This window comes from Natator depressus, chromosome 5 (genome assembly GCF_965152275.1).
Source record: "Natator depressus isolate rNatDep1 chromosome 5, rNatDep2.hap1, whole genome shotgun sequence".
NCBI lineage: Eukaryota > Metazoa > Chordata > Testudines > Cheloniidae > Natator > Natator depressus.
In genome coordinates, this window is record NC_134238.1 from 107,352,683 (window position 1) to 107,365,341 (window position 12,659).

The 12,659-nt window shown below is 41.1% G+C and overlaps 1 protein-coding gene across 2 annotated transcripts in view; it reads right to left on the reverse strand.

Moving 5' to 3' along the window:
- The window catches only part of TTC39B (tetratricopeptide repeat domain 39B), a 144,010-nt gene that overhangs the window by 34,859 nt on the left and 96,492 nt on the right, over positions 1–12,659 (reverse strand). For both annotated transcript variants that reach the window (XM_074953430.1, XM_074953431.1), the window contains 3 exons: positions 8,732–8,836; positions 3,471–3,602; positions 686–762 (listed from right to left, as the gene is read on the reverse strand). In XM_074953430.1, the coding sequence (XP_074809531.1) occupies positions 686–762; positions 3,471–3,602; positions 8,732–8,836 (314 nt within the window). The remainder of the gene's footprint in view (positions 1–685; positions 763–3,470; positions 3,603–8,731; positions 8,837–12,659) is intronic.

Genomic DNA, 12,659 nt, shown 5'->3' on the forward strand with positions numbered 1-12,659 from the left:
TTTGTAGGAGAGGGCCACAGCTTTTAGCCAAGGACAATGCTTAAATTATGTTTGCGCAGCCTGAGATAAAGCCCCCACTCAGTGGGGGAGTGTGATTAAGAAAGTTGTTACAGTGCATGCAATTAAACATTTCCAGGACGATCACATGATTTGCTGAAGTACCATCTTCCAAAAGCAATACTTCTGGGAATGATGAAAAGCAACAGGAACACAATATTACAATTGCTGCTAATACACACACATATTAAAAACTCAAACTCATAACCCTTGAAGATTATCAGATGTTATTCCAAAACTTTTGGAAATTGAACCCCACTTCAGGAAAATTAAAATAATCACTTTCCCCTTCTACCCTACCATATATTGTAAAAGGCAGATCCATCTTAATTTATGCATCTCCAGGGCCTCTCCAGTAGAATCTTTAGCACCCCCCACCCAGCCTCATTTAGTGAAATGCTGCATTAGAGGAACATGTGTATATCAAAATATCCACCTTGAATGAGTAACTTTGTTATTAGAGGTGTCCCCAATATTTGGATACGAGGGGGGAAAACTTCACCTATTCCACTTTTTTTTTTTTTATAGAAGGCGACTTAAATCACAAAACTGCATCTATTTGTATGTTGGTTTTCACAAAATGGTTATTCATATATGTTTTTCAGAAAATGTCTCTCATTTCTCTTACCTTCACTCAGCTGATCCATTGACTGTTTAGAAACCAGACTGGACAAAGACTCTACCACAGTGCTTCTTTTCCTGAATCTATGTCAGCCAGCCATGGGAGAAAAACAACAACATAGGATAAGTGAATTTCAACAGGCATTCACATTTATCTAAATACACTGTGATTATTAACACCCCCAAACTTTAGAGAGAGATTTTATAGTCATTCTTTAAAAAAAGGAATGTTACTTACTACTGGGACTACAGTTTTAGTATATATTCCCATTCTTGACATACACAGAAGCCTAGGAGTCCATGCAACCTTAATTTGCCCCCATTGTGTATATGCATTATGATACAGTCTTTAATGACATGATCACACACATTTTTTCCACAGGACCCCCTCCTTCTTCAATGCAAAGAATTGAAAATGCTCTGGGGATGAATCAGGGTGTTGTAATAGAGATTTTAATTTTGCATGCCTCAGTTTCTGAGTGCCCAATCTGAGATACCAATATGGGCCTGATTTTCAGACGTGCTGAGCACATGTAGCCCCCGATGAATTCATCTGGAAGGGTGGACACTGAACACATTTGAAAAACAGGTATTAGGTATCTAAAGCTAGGAACTCCAAACTGTGAACCTTTGAAAATTAAGGCCTACTTGCACAACGTGACGTAAGTGCTGACACACACAACAGAAAGCAGACTCCTTCCTTGACAATTCTTGCTTCTTACTATTTTTCCCCAATGAAGACTGCCTTCTTATGGGAACACGTTTCTCATCATGCCTTTCTGTGGGTTTGCCCTTTAAATCTGGCAAAGACAAGAAGCTGCAGCCCTAGACTGGATGTTTTGCAACTAGCTGTTGTAAATGTAAACCTATGTTTCTCTCAGTTTTCTTTTTCTTATTGCTGAGAGGACTAAACACTGTTACGCACCAAGTTGACAAATCAAGTCCATGGCAGAGGCAGAAACAGAGGCTACATTTCTTGATTGTTAGTCCTATACCCTAACTATAGGGCCACAATGTCTCCATAGGTTCAGCGAAGAACATAAATTCAGAAGTTTTTTAATCAGAAGATGTATCAACCTCTTGTCTAGATATTTTGCAAAATCCACCTCCCGTGAAAAAACTCCAGTACAGTAACTCCTTACTTAAAGTCATCCCGGTGAACGTTGTTTCGTTGTTACATTGCTGATCGATTAGGGAACATGCTCGTTTAAGTTGTGCAATGCTCCTTTATAACATCATTTGGCAGCCGCCTGCTTTGTCCACTGCTTGCAGGAAGAGCAGCCCGTTGCAGCTAGCTCGCGGGGGCTTGGAACCAGGGTGGACCAGCAGCCCCCCTATCAGCCCCCCGCTCCCCTAAGTTCCCTGTGTAGCAGCCGCCCAGCAGGCTATCAATTGCTGGCATTTCAGCTGTCATGTGCTGCTCCTGCCCTCTGCCTTGGAGCTGCTCCCTGAGCCCCCTGCTTGCTGTGCGGGGGATGGGGGCGTGGCTCATGTCAGGGTGTCCCCCTCCCCCTTGCTCCTGCACCCTGCTTACCATCTCCACAAAGCAGGGGGGACACACACAACAGGGCTCAGGACGGAGGGAGCTTCCTGGCAGCAGCTGTGGTCTCACCTTGCTGATTAACTTAACAAGGCAGTGTACTTAAGAGTGGGTCAGCGTACTTAAAGGGGAAATGCGCATCTCTCTCTCTCTCTCTCACACACACACACACACTCTCACACTCACTGTGTGTCTCTGTCTGTCTGCCATGCTGTTTCCCCTCCCTCCATTCCTGCTGCCTTGTAGAGTGTGAGGCTACATTAACAACAGGTTAACCCTTGAGGGCTCAGCCAATTGCTAGTTCATTATTTAGCAGTAAGGCATTCCCTGGGAAATATCCCAGCCTCTGACTTCACCACCTCAACCAAGATCCACAATAATCATTGCTGTGTACAGTATTCAATTGTTTGTTTAAAACTTATACTCTGTATATGTGTGTGTGTGTGTGTGTGTATAATTAATATAGTCTTTTGTCTGGCAAAAAAAAAGTTTCACTGGAACCTAACCCCCCCTATTTACATTAATTCTTATGGGGAAATTGGATTCGCTTAACATTCTTTTGCTTAAAGTCGCATTTTTCAGGAACATAATGACAATGTTCAGTGAGGAGTTACTGTAGAGGACAGCTTTGCTCAGGTTACTTCAGTCCTCCCACTTCCAGTCAAAACCAGGAAGCAAAGAAAGGCACAAAATAGTTAACTGGAGGGGGACGGCGCATGTATGTTTACTGTAAAGGAAATTAAATGTTTGAAATTTCAAGACCAAAAAGGTGAGTTCATTTTTGGGTGAAGGTTCAGGTCAGCTCTTAATTTTTCAAAATATATGGTCCATCTATGAACACAACAATACAAGAGGATAGGATTTCCACAATGACACCAGGAAAAACACTGAATACCATATTTTCAAACAATCAGAAAATAAGGGCTGCACGAAATCCTGTGCCCAAAATGCATACAGAATTACTGTAACTGCATGTAGAAACTGCCTATTTGCTTGTCTACATGGCTAGTTAGATACTTAATTAACATTTGAGTCTACAAATACCTGATCTCGATTGAGTCTTCAGAATTTACCAGAATACCTAGTTCCATAATATGCTTTGTTCTGTCATACCCAACTTAATCTCCCATCATGCTTGCTCCATTCTGGAACGGTGGTCAAGTACTGATTTGTGCTGACAAAGTAGAAGCTTGACATATACGAATGCCTATTTTATTTAATATCTGTCAAAATGTAAATTGCTTAGGCTTACCTTTGGCAGGTGTGTAAAGCTTCCTTCATTGTAGAAATCCCCATTTGGATATCCTGGGGCTCGAAGGTCATAGCAGCCTGCATAACTAAAATAGTGCTGTAGCCAAGGGCATGGTACATGCTGTCTTTAGACCTGGGGCAAACATACAAATCTTATGCATTTCAGCCAAACAAACAAATTAAAAAAAATACATCATATTCTTCAGCACCAAAAAGCAAAGTTAAGTTTGCTCAATGGTGTCTTGTATCCTTCCAGAACATTGTGACCATCAAAATAACCTCTGAAAACCAGGAAACACACAGTAAACACAACTTTAACTCTGGCCTACCTGGAGATGGCAAATGCCATCCACCTGCATCAACTCGTGGGGGAACTTGATGGGGCAGTGAAAGAGGACAGTCCGGTAGCAAGTGAGGGAGACACTTGCCAAGGGATAATAGGTAGCTGCTCCCCTGCAAGTCTCTGGCACCCACTGGCTGGCTGGGGAAGAAGGGTATTGATTGGCTAGCATTTTCCAGCTCCCAAGATTTTGCTCAGCATAGGAGCCATGTGGAGCCCCTTTTGGCTCTGTTCCAGCAGCCCACGCTACCCACCCAAACTAGGAGTGGGAACCCAGTCAGATAGATGCTGAGGATCTAGCAGACCACCTGTTTAGACCGTCAGGAAGGAATTTTTTCTCCCATGAGTCAAATGGCAGAGGACCAGGGAATTATTTGCCTTTCGCACAGCACTTTCAAGCCACAGCAAATTAAGTAGAAATGCACTTGGTACCTAACTAAGGTGCTGGGGTGATGTTTATTTGTCGCAACTGCAGCCGGTTTCCAGTGCAGTTCAGAAAATCAAATAAACGGTTCTCAGAGGTAAAAGACCTGGGATGTTGATGATGGGCTTTGGGCTCATGTGATAGGGCGAGCCCTTGTGGGCCAAGGTCGGACCTTGTGGCCCTTGCAGTACAAGGTCCGCACCCTGATGTACCCTCTGATCTTCATTGGGATCATCATGGTGTGTGCTAGAACTCAGAGAGAGCTGAGTCCTGAAGGTAGGCTAAGGAGAGCGTACCCTGCATTATGGATTATACAGTGAGGAGCCCTGTAGCCCTGGCTCTAGTTATGGGTTATATGGTAAGGAGCCCTATAACCACTGCATTGGAACCAATTAAATACCTGGTATAGGAGAGTATGGGTGATGGATAGGTAGCATCCCTCTCCTGTGATAAAATGTAATAAAAGTTGCAGCCTGCTGTTTAGTTCCATGCATGTGTCTGTCCTCATTTTGCAGCTGTATCCACATCAATAGCCACTGGGAACTATCAGTGTGCATTCCACCTGCATTAATTGTGTTAAATATAGCTGTACTGGATAGAAGCATTCATTCGGAGAAGTTTGGCAGAGCTGAGATTGTGATATCTGGGGGACCCTTCTTCTCGGGGTGGGGGGTGGGAGGGGGATCTGAGAGCCTCATTGCCCTCCCGTGTGTGAACAAAGGGAAGAGGTGTATGCATACCTGGAGAGATCTAGTATGCCTCAATTCAGCACTGAGTGCTGTTATATCAGTAGCATTGTTCAGGAACCTCTTTGCCATGCAGATTATTACCAGTGAGATGGGATATGAGAGTACTCTCTGGGTTTAATGTTGGGTAAATTAAAATATATTGTCACATGTAATTCTGTGGTAAGAGTGAAGAGGCTATAAAAGGGGATGAAAAGGTTGTAATATGTAGCAAGTTAGTTTCTGTGGGGCTGGCTCACTGTTCAGAACAGCTCACCTAAACATAAGTTTTGCCTTAGCAAAGACAGGGCATTAAATTCTGTGCTATCGTGGTCATATACCCTATTTCCTGAGTAATGTGTACTATCTGAAAGTGCAAGAATGTGTGTTACGGGAGTATTAGGGCATTGCTCAAAGAGGGTTCAGTTAAGGCTGTGTTGGTATCTCTAGTGGGATGGCTACCCCAGTCCAGGAGAAAATGGGTTAAAGTAGGCCAGAGAGGCTGCACAGATGGGCAGCCAATCAGGGCCAGGCTGAGCTCTATATAAAGGCTGCAACACAGAGGAGAGGGGAGTCTCCCCCTGACCAGCAAGGGAGGAGGACTGGCTCTTGGGAGAAGGAGCAGCACCTTGGACAGAGCAGAGCAGGGCAGGGCAGGGCAGGGCAGGGCAAGCTCTGGCTGACCCTGCCAGACTGCAGGCCTTGAAACAAGGGCTGAGTGGGTGCTAGGGCTACGGTGAAGTGGCTCAGGGAAGGGAAGCAGTGACAGAGAGTGAGACACCACAAGAGGAGGGTGCTCTGCTGATAGACAGAGCTAATTCCCAGAGCAACCACCAGATGGTGCCACAGTGGTGAGCACAACCCATTACAGTATCTAAATTAACTCCATTTCCTGGTTTTCAGAAGTTTGAGTTTTGCTGAACATGAAGCTCTGGAAGGGCACAAGACAAACAGGCAAATTTACCTCTGCTTTAACAAAGTTTTTTGCCAGTGAATCTCCCACTGTTTTGAAGTTTGGAGTTTTTGTTCATCTGGTGTTACTTTTGTAGGAGTTAGGCTGTTTTAGTCTAAAGGTAAAGAATGATATGTGATTCCTAAGCATTCCTCCCCACTCCTGTACAGTTTGCTCCCGTGGAAGGGTGATGATGGTTATGCTTTGAAATGTTTGGAGTTGCCAAGGAGACAGGGAGAGAAATCACAGACATTACTATTACCCAAAATCTTGGCAGTTTTATTCCACATTGGTTACAGTAGTGGGTCTCAATCTTTCCAGAATACTGTCCCCCTTGATTTGTCTTGTATACCCCCAAACTTACACCTCCCTTAAAAACTACTTGCTTACAAAATCAGACACAAAAATACAAAAAAGTGTCACAGCACACTATTACTGAAAAATTGCTTATTTTTCTCATTTTTGCCATATAATTATAAATCAATTGAAATATAAATATTGTACTTACATTTCAGTGTATAGTATATAGAGCAGTATAAACAAGTCATTGTCTATATGAAATTTTAGTTTGTATTGGTTTCGCTAGTGCTTTTTTTATAGCCTGTGGTAAAACTAGGCAAATAACTAGATGAGTTGATGTACCTCCTGGAGGACCTCTCCGTACCCCTGGTTGAGAACCACTGGTTTCCAGTAACTTTAAGCATGTGAGAGAAGACCAGTGTATCTCTCTTCTTCTTCATCTCCCTCCCTCACTATCCTCTGCAACATATAGGTGACACACCAATATTTTCATAACCCTCCCTTTCCCATCCTATTAAGCCATTAGCACATAAAAGTTGTTCCTTGGGCCGAGCACCTTCTGCTGCTGCATACATATATCACAGGCTGCAGCTTATTAGGGAGTCACACACTTCTTTGGTTATAAAGATTGAGCTATACATCCAGCCAGTGCCCTCACTGTTCTCCCCAGCAGACCCCTTCCCCTATTCTGGCCAGGCCTCCGCAGTCATGCCCTTAGCCCACCCCGTCCTCCCTGACTCCAAGCCAGCCCCCACCCACTCCACCACACATAAGGGCAGCATGTACTTTCAGTTTGTATTTTCTAGTTTTTGGATGTTTAAATCTGTGTTACTTTCAGGAGCCTCTCAGATCGCAGCTCACATGGGGGAGGGTGAGTAGGGCTCAGAGTCCCCCTTGAAGGACAGAGATGCCCAGATCCTGGAACACATACAGGGAGAATGGCTCAGATTCTCTCCCATAGAGCCAGGGCACACCCAGAACCTGGCTTCCCTGTGGGGAGAGGGAAGAGAGAGGGACTCAAGTAGCAACATGCCCAGGAATCACTCATATATCTGCACAGAGCATGTGTAATTTATTATCTTTCAGAAAACAGTTACCTATACCTGTTAGCTGTACAAATTAGCAGGGCACATTTCCAGAAAACAAAACAAAACAAAAACCCTTGAGAGAGGTCAATTGTTGACATGTGCATACATTCAATCTCCGATTTCTGCTAAGGATAGGATTCAAATTTACAGTGCAGGGGCAACTCAGCTTCAGTGACCACAGTATGTTGCACTGAACCACCAAATTACTGTGACAACTGGCTGCCTGCAAACCCTCTTGTATAGTCTTGCTACACATGTACATCCAATCGCTTTGGGGTGAGAGTGTTTGGTACATACCATTCTAGAGAGCTAAACTCTTTCTTTAATAAGGTTTTAAATATTGCTTTCCCAAAAGGGGCAACGAGTGCCATGCACTAACTAAGATAAATGTCAAGCAACTGAGATCAGTTGGAGGACAGAGTCATGGGTTGAGCCCTAGCTATGTGCAAAAATTTACAAGAACTCGTTGATTTTGTAAAATGCTGTTTTTTTGCCGGGGGCTGTATCTCAGGAACCCCTTGGTCAGATGACTCCAAATTTGGATCACCAATCCTATCCATACCCTCATTGGGTGCAGCAAATTTCAAGATAACTGAGTAAGCTTGCAGATTTTAGAGCCCTCAAGAATCATCCTTTAAACAGGAAGCATTCCCAACTTTAAGTATATTTTACATGCATGCACTCACTCACATATATATAAACAAAAGCATCCCCCATTTCTTTCAGATATTCCTTTCTAGTCAAAAGATTGTTCCTATTATCGTTAAAGGAGGACCCATGTGGTAAAACATCATACTACAGGAATAGATTTATTTAATAGAGAAAATCTTTCTACTAAATTAAGCCTTTATAATTGTACTTTCATGCTGACTTTCTTGATGGGAGGAGGTGGCAGGGAGGAACAGAGAGAACTAGAAGGAAAATAACTTTTTCAAAAGTCGGAGTTAAAGCTAAATCCTGCCCATTGCTGTGCTGCAAAGGGAGAAGAGCAGCTCATCTCCAACTTCCAGGTAACACATATACCGCCATCAGGGAAGTATCAAAGTGCACTCCACAGCATTCCTCTATCCTGGCCTATTTTTTTGAAAAACAGCCATATTTTGCAACAAGCCTTTTGTAACACATACAAGATGACGGAATTTCTGCTCTCCCCCCTTCCTTCACTGCATCTGCAAGGACTTGATTTAGGCCTTAGAATTACGACTAAAATAAAACAAAGTCCCTGGGTTGACTGACAGGGCTTGTAACTTCAGTATGTTTAAACAGAAACAGTATATACTGGGGAAGCAATGCAGAATTGCTTTGGTCAGGAGAGATAAAATGGAAGTAATGAAAGCTACTATATTCAGAGGTCTTAGATTAATGCTCAGCAACCAGATGGCATGCCTTACAGTATCTGTCCTCATTAATTCTAACAAACAAAATGAACTCACCATGGCCGAAGTAATTCCAGGGCTTCAGAAAATTTATTATTTAGAAATAAGTTCAGTGCCATTGAACATTCTTCCAGCGCACACTTGAGATCCATCTTGGATGCCCTAATAAAAACATACAAATATTAAAAAAAGGGGAAAGGATAAGTATTCGAAACTGTATTCAATAGTAATCTTTGCTTTCAGAGCTGAACACAAACTGCATCACAGCCCAACTATTCCCTAATCTTTTATGCTTAGTTTGTTACTTTAAATTCCTAAACAGCTGTTTAGGATGTAAGTTGCTGCAGAACTGTTTGCATTAACAGATTCCTCTAACCCTTTTTTAAAATGAGAAATAATCAAAGGATAGAAATTAGTTAATTTCAGAAACTAATTAATAGTTTCTTTCCTTTAGATTTACAGTATGTGTTCCAAAAGCCATGTAGGTAGGTATTTTATAGTGGTTTTTTAAAAAAAAAACTTATTTATAATAATTGACTCTTACAAATATGTTTTGTTTCAGTTTTCTAACAGCCATTGCTTTTATTCTGTGGGTTTGTTTTCTTGCTGTAAGGATGCTGATGATCTTCTTTGTTTACCATGACATATGTCATGCCTTCCTGGAATTAGCAGTCAATATGAAACGCAATCTTTTTATCAATTACTATTTATACAATACTGTAAATACACAAAATACTTAACTAGTCCAAGCTCTGAAGAGTTTGTAGTCTAACTCAGGAGAAATACAATGCATAGCACCAGATTCTATATTGACTGCCATGTCTATGAAGGTATGATTTTTTTTGTTAGACAGACAGACTGAAATCCCTATCAACTGACAAAGTCTAAAGGAGTTTGGTCTGAGTAAGGACACCAGATTGGGCATTACCGTGGGCTTCACCTGAGTAAAAGAGGTTAAGCAAAAGAGAAGGCAGCAATCATGTCAGTGAGATTAACTTCCAAGCAGTGAACAGAAAAAGAGGACCTTATGGAGGAATTCAAGAGAGAGATTTCTTGGTGCACATGAATTGTGTAACTATTATAAATATAGGCATACAATGTATGGATCAGGAGAAAGACAAAGGTGAAATGTTTGTTGGTGTTTTTTTTTTTTTACATATCTCCCTACCTGAAAATCCAGGTGTTCTTACTTACCATGAGTCTAACTGTGAAGGAAGGAAACCTACTTACTTCTAATAATGGATGAAAGTAGTTAAGAATCTAATGGTTTTTAATTGTCTTATCCCAGACCCTTTTAGGGCTATGACCAAGTATTGGGTCCCATTGGGAAGTCGCAAATTTCCCCTTTCTGCTGATATAAATCTCCTATTTCTTTTACTGGAAGGTCACAGGACAGTTTAAAACTGACATCTTTATTAAAGTAAAACCTGTATCTGCTCAAAGGCCAATTCCTACCTATTCTGGGTCTTGGATCCAGTGTGATATCCAAGTGTTATAGTTTTTGAGCCCCAGCTATGTGCAAAAATTTTCAAGAACAGTGTGGCCAGTGTGATATTTTTCTGAGTGAAATTCTATGTTTATGAAGAAAAGAAGGAAACGTACAATTCTTTGACTGGTTTTTAAAAAATATTAACAATTTGAAGATGTTCAGATGTTTGGAATGTTAGAATAAATTGTGGGGATATGGATTATTGAGCAGAGCACAGATCTAGTTGTTAAAAGGTACAAGATAAATTCATTTATCATATGGCTCTGAAATTTATTATATAAATATCCCTTTCATGTGTGTGCACTTAAATATTCTACCAAATTATTAAATTTCAATTGAATAAGGTAATAGTTCTCCAATACAATTAAGAGAACTATGAAAGAAAATAAATACAGAGAACTGACAGGAGGGAATTAAGCTAACAAATAGATAAGACATAGTATAAAACAACTTATAAGTACTTTAGCAGAAGTACTCCTCTGATTCAGCTGTTCCAAGAATCAAAGCCTGCTGTAGTCCAAGACTCGCATTGACTTCAATGAACTTTAAATCAGGCACTTTGACATTATGCTGTTGGAAATACCTTATGTAGCAATACAAGTTATCTCCTTGGCAACATGTTGTGTGATTTTACACATTATATGGTGTTACCCTCACAAATAACTTGAGACATCTACCACATTGTTCACAAATTCTGAAAACGTTATTATTTCCCAAGGAGGCCTGTGATATTAAACATTCTACCTTTAACTGTATGTCTGACTTTAAAGGAAAATTGATACAATTTTCTTCATGAATCATGCTTTCCTCTTTCAAAATATGGTCAGTTTGAGCTCCCAGCTACATGCTTCTCAGATGCATCCTAGAACTACTATTTTCCCCCCACTATCAGTTGACAAATATCACACAGATGACTTTCATATATTATGATCATCCTCCAATCTTCTCCCCAAGTCTTTTATTCTCTTGTGATGTCGTTATTTTAATTAACTGTATTAAAATTCTGCATAATGACTGCACAAGCTTCTATATTCTACCCCTCAGAAGCCAAATTTTCCTCTCAATTATATCAGTATATTGAAATAGCTCTGGTATAAAAGAGAATTGGGCCCTATGTATATTTGTATGTAATACATATATATGTATATATCCCCTGTCACAGGAAGAATGGAACAAGGTTTGAAGGAAAAGAGGAAGAATTGTAGACTGCACTGATTGGTATAAATTATGCTTCCCACTCTACTGCTATTATATCAGTCATTATGGACCCAGTATTACAGACCACAATCATTAAAAAAATCACAAGGCCATCCCCCTAAAAATCATGAGATCAGCTTAAAAGTCGTGAGATTTAAAAAAAATTAATAAATATTCTATTCTAGTTATCTAATGTACTTATATGACCCCCATTTCCATAGTATCTGAGCACCTCTTAAACTTTAAGGTACTTCTCCTCACAACACCCCTTTCAGGTATGGAAATGCTATTATCCCCATTTTTCAGATGGGGAACTGAGGCACAGAGAAATTCAGAGTATATCTACACTGCAATAGAATACTCATGGGATGGCCCCGGCTGACCCAGGTCAGCTGACTTGGGCTCACACGGCTTGGGCTGCAGGGCTCTAAAATTGCAGGGTCTAAGAGCTCAGGCTCCAACCAGAGCCGGAATCTTTATACTGCAATTTTAGCTCTGCAGCCTGAGCCCTGCAAACCCATGTTAGCTGAGCCGCGCTCTGAGATTAAATGCCGTGGGTTTTTTTATCACAGTGTACACATTGACTTGCTCAAGGTCATGCAGCTAGCCTGTGGCAGAGCAGGGAACTTAACCCTAGTCTCCCAAATTGCAAGCTTAATGCTCTACCCATTGGATAATCATCCCTCTCACTTTTTCTTTGCCTTCTGGCTTTTTAGCCTTTAGGGTGATCTCACTTCACTTTTTCAAGCTTTTGTTCAGCAACCAGGAGGATTAGGAACTTATTTTTTAAAATGAAAGTTGGAATTCCAACTACCCCATAATTCCAGCTGCTTGGGCTTTAAGAAAAACACTAAAAATTACTAGACGCATGATAAAAATAAATGCGTTAGCAACACTGTGGGCTCCAATCATGATCCCCAAGCTAGACTATGTGATAATAGTTGTTGTTGTCGTCAGTTGGAAAATGGTACCATCATTCTAGCAACCCTGAGAGTCTCAGGCAATTTGGGATTTACTATAAATAGCCATCAAAATAATCATTCAGAATTGGAAGAATACTTCAAAAATTCAGATAAATTATTTTATTCATTCCATTTTCTTGCCTCAAATTTGGGATGTTATGCTCTTAAAACAGATGTTCTTTATCTTCTGGAGTTACAGTAGATCAGCCTCTACCTCCACAATAAACTGGGGTACGATCATCATTCTCCTGGTCCTCACTGGAAAAAGAGAATGGGAGGGAGCTGAGACCCAGAATGGTCCCTCTGCCCCTCTCTTTCTCCTTCCTATGAAGAAAGA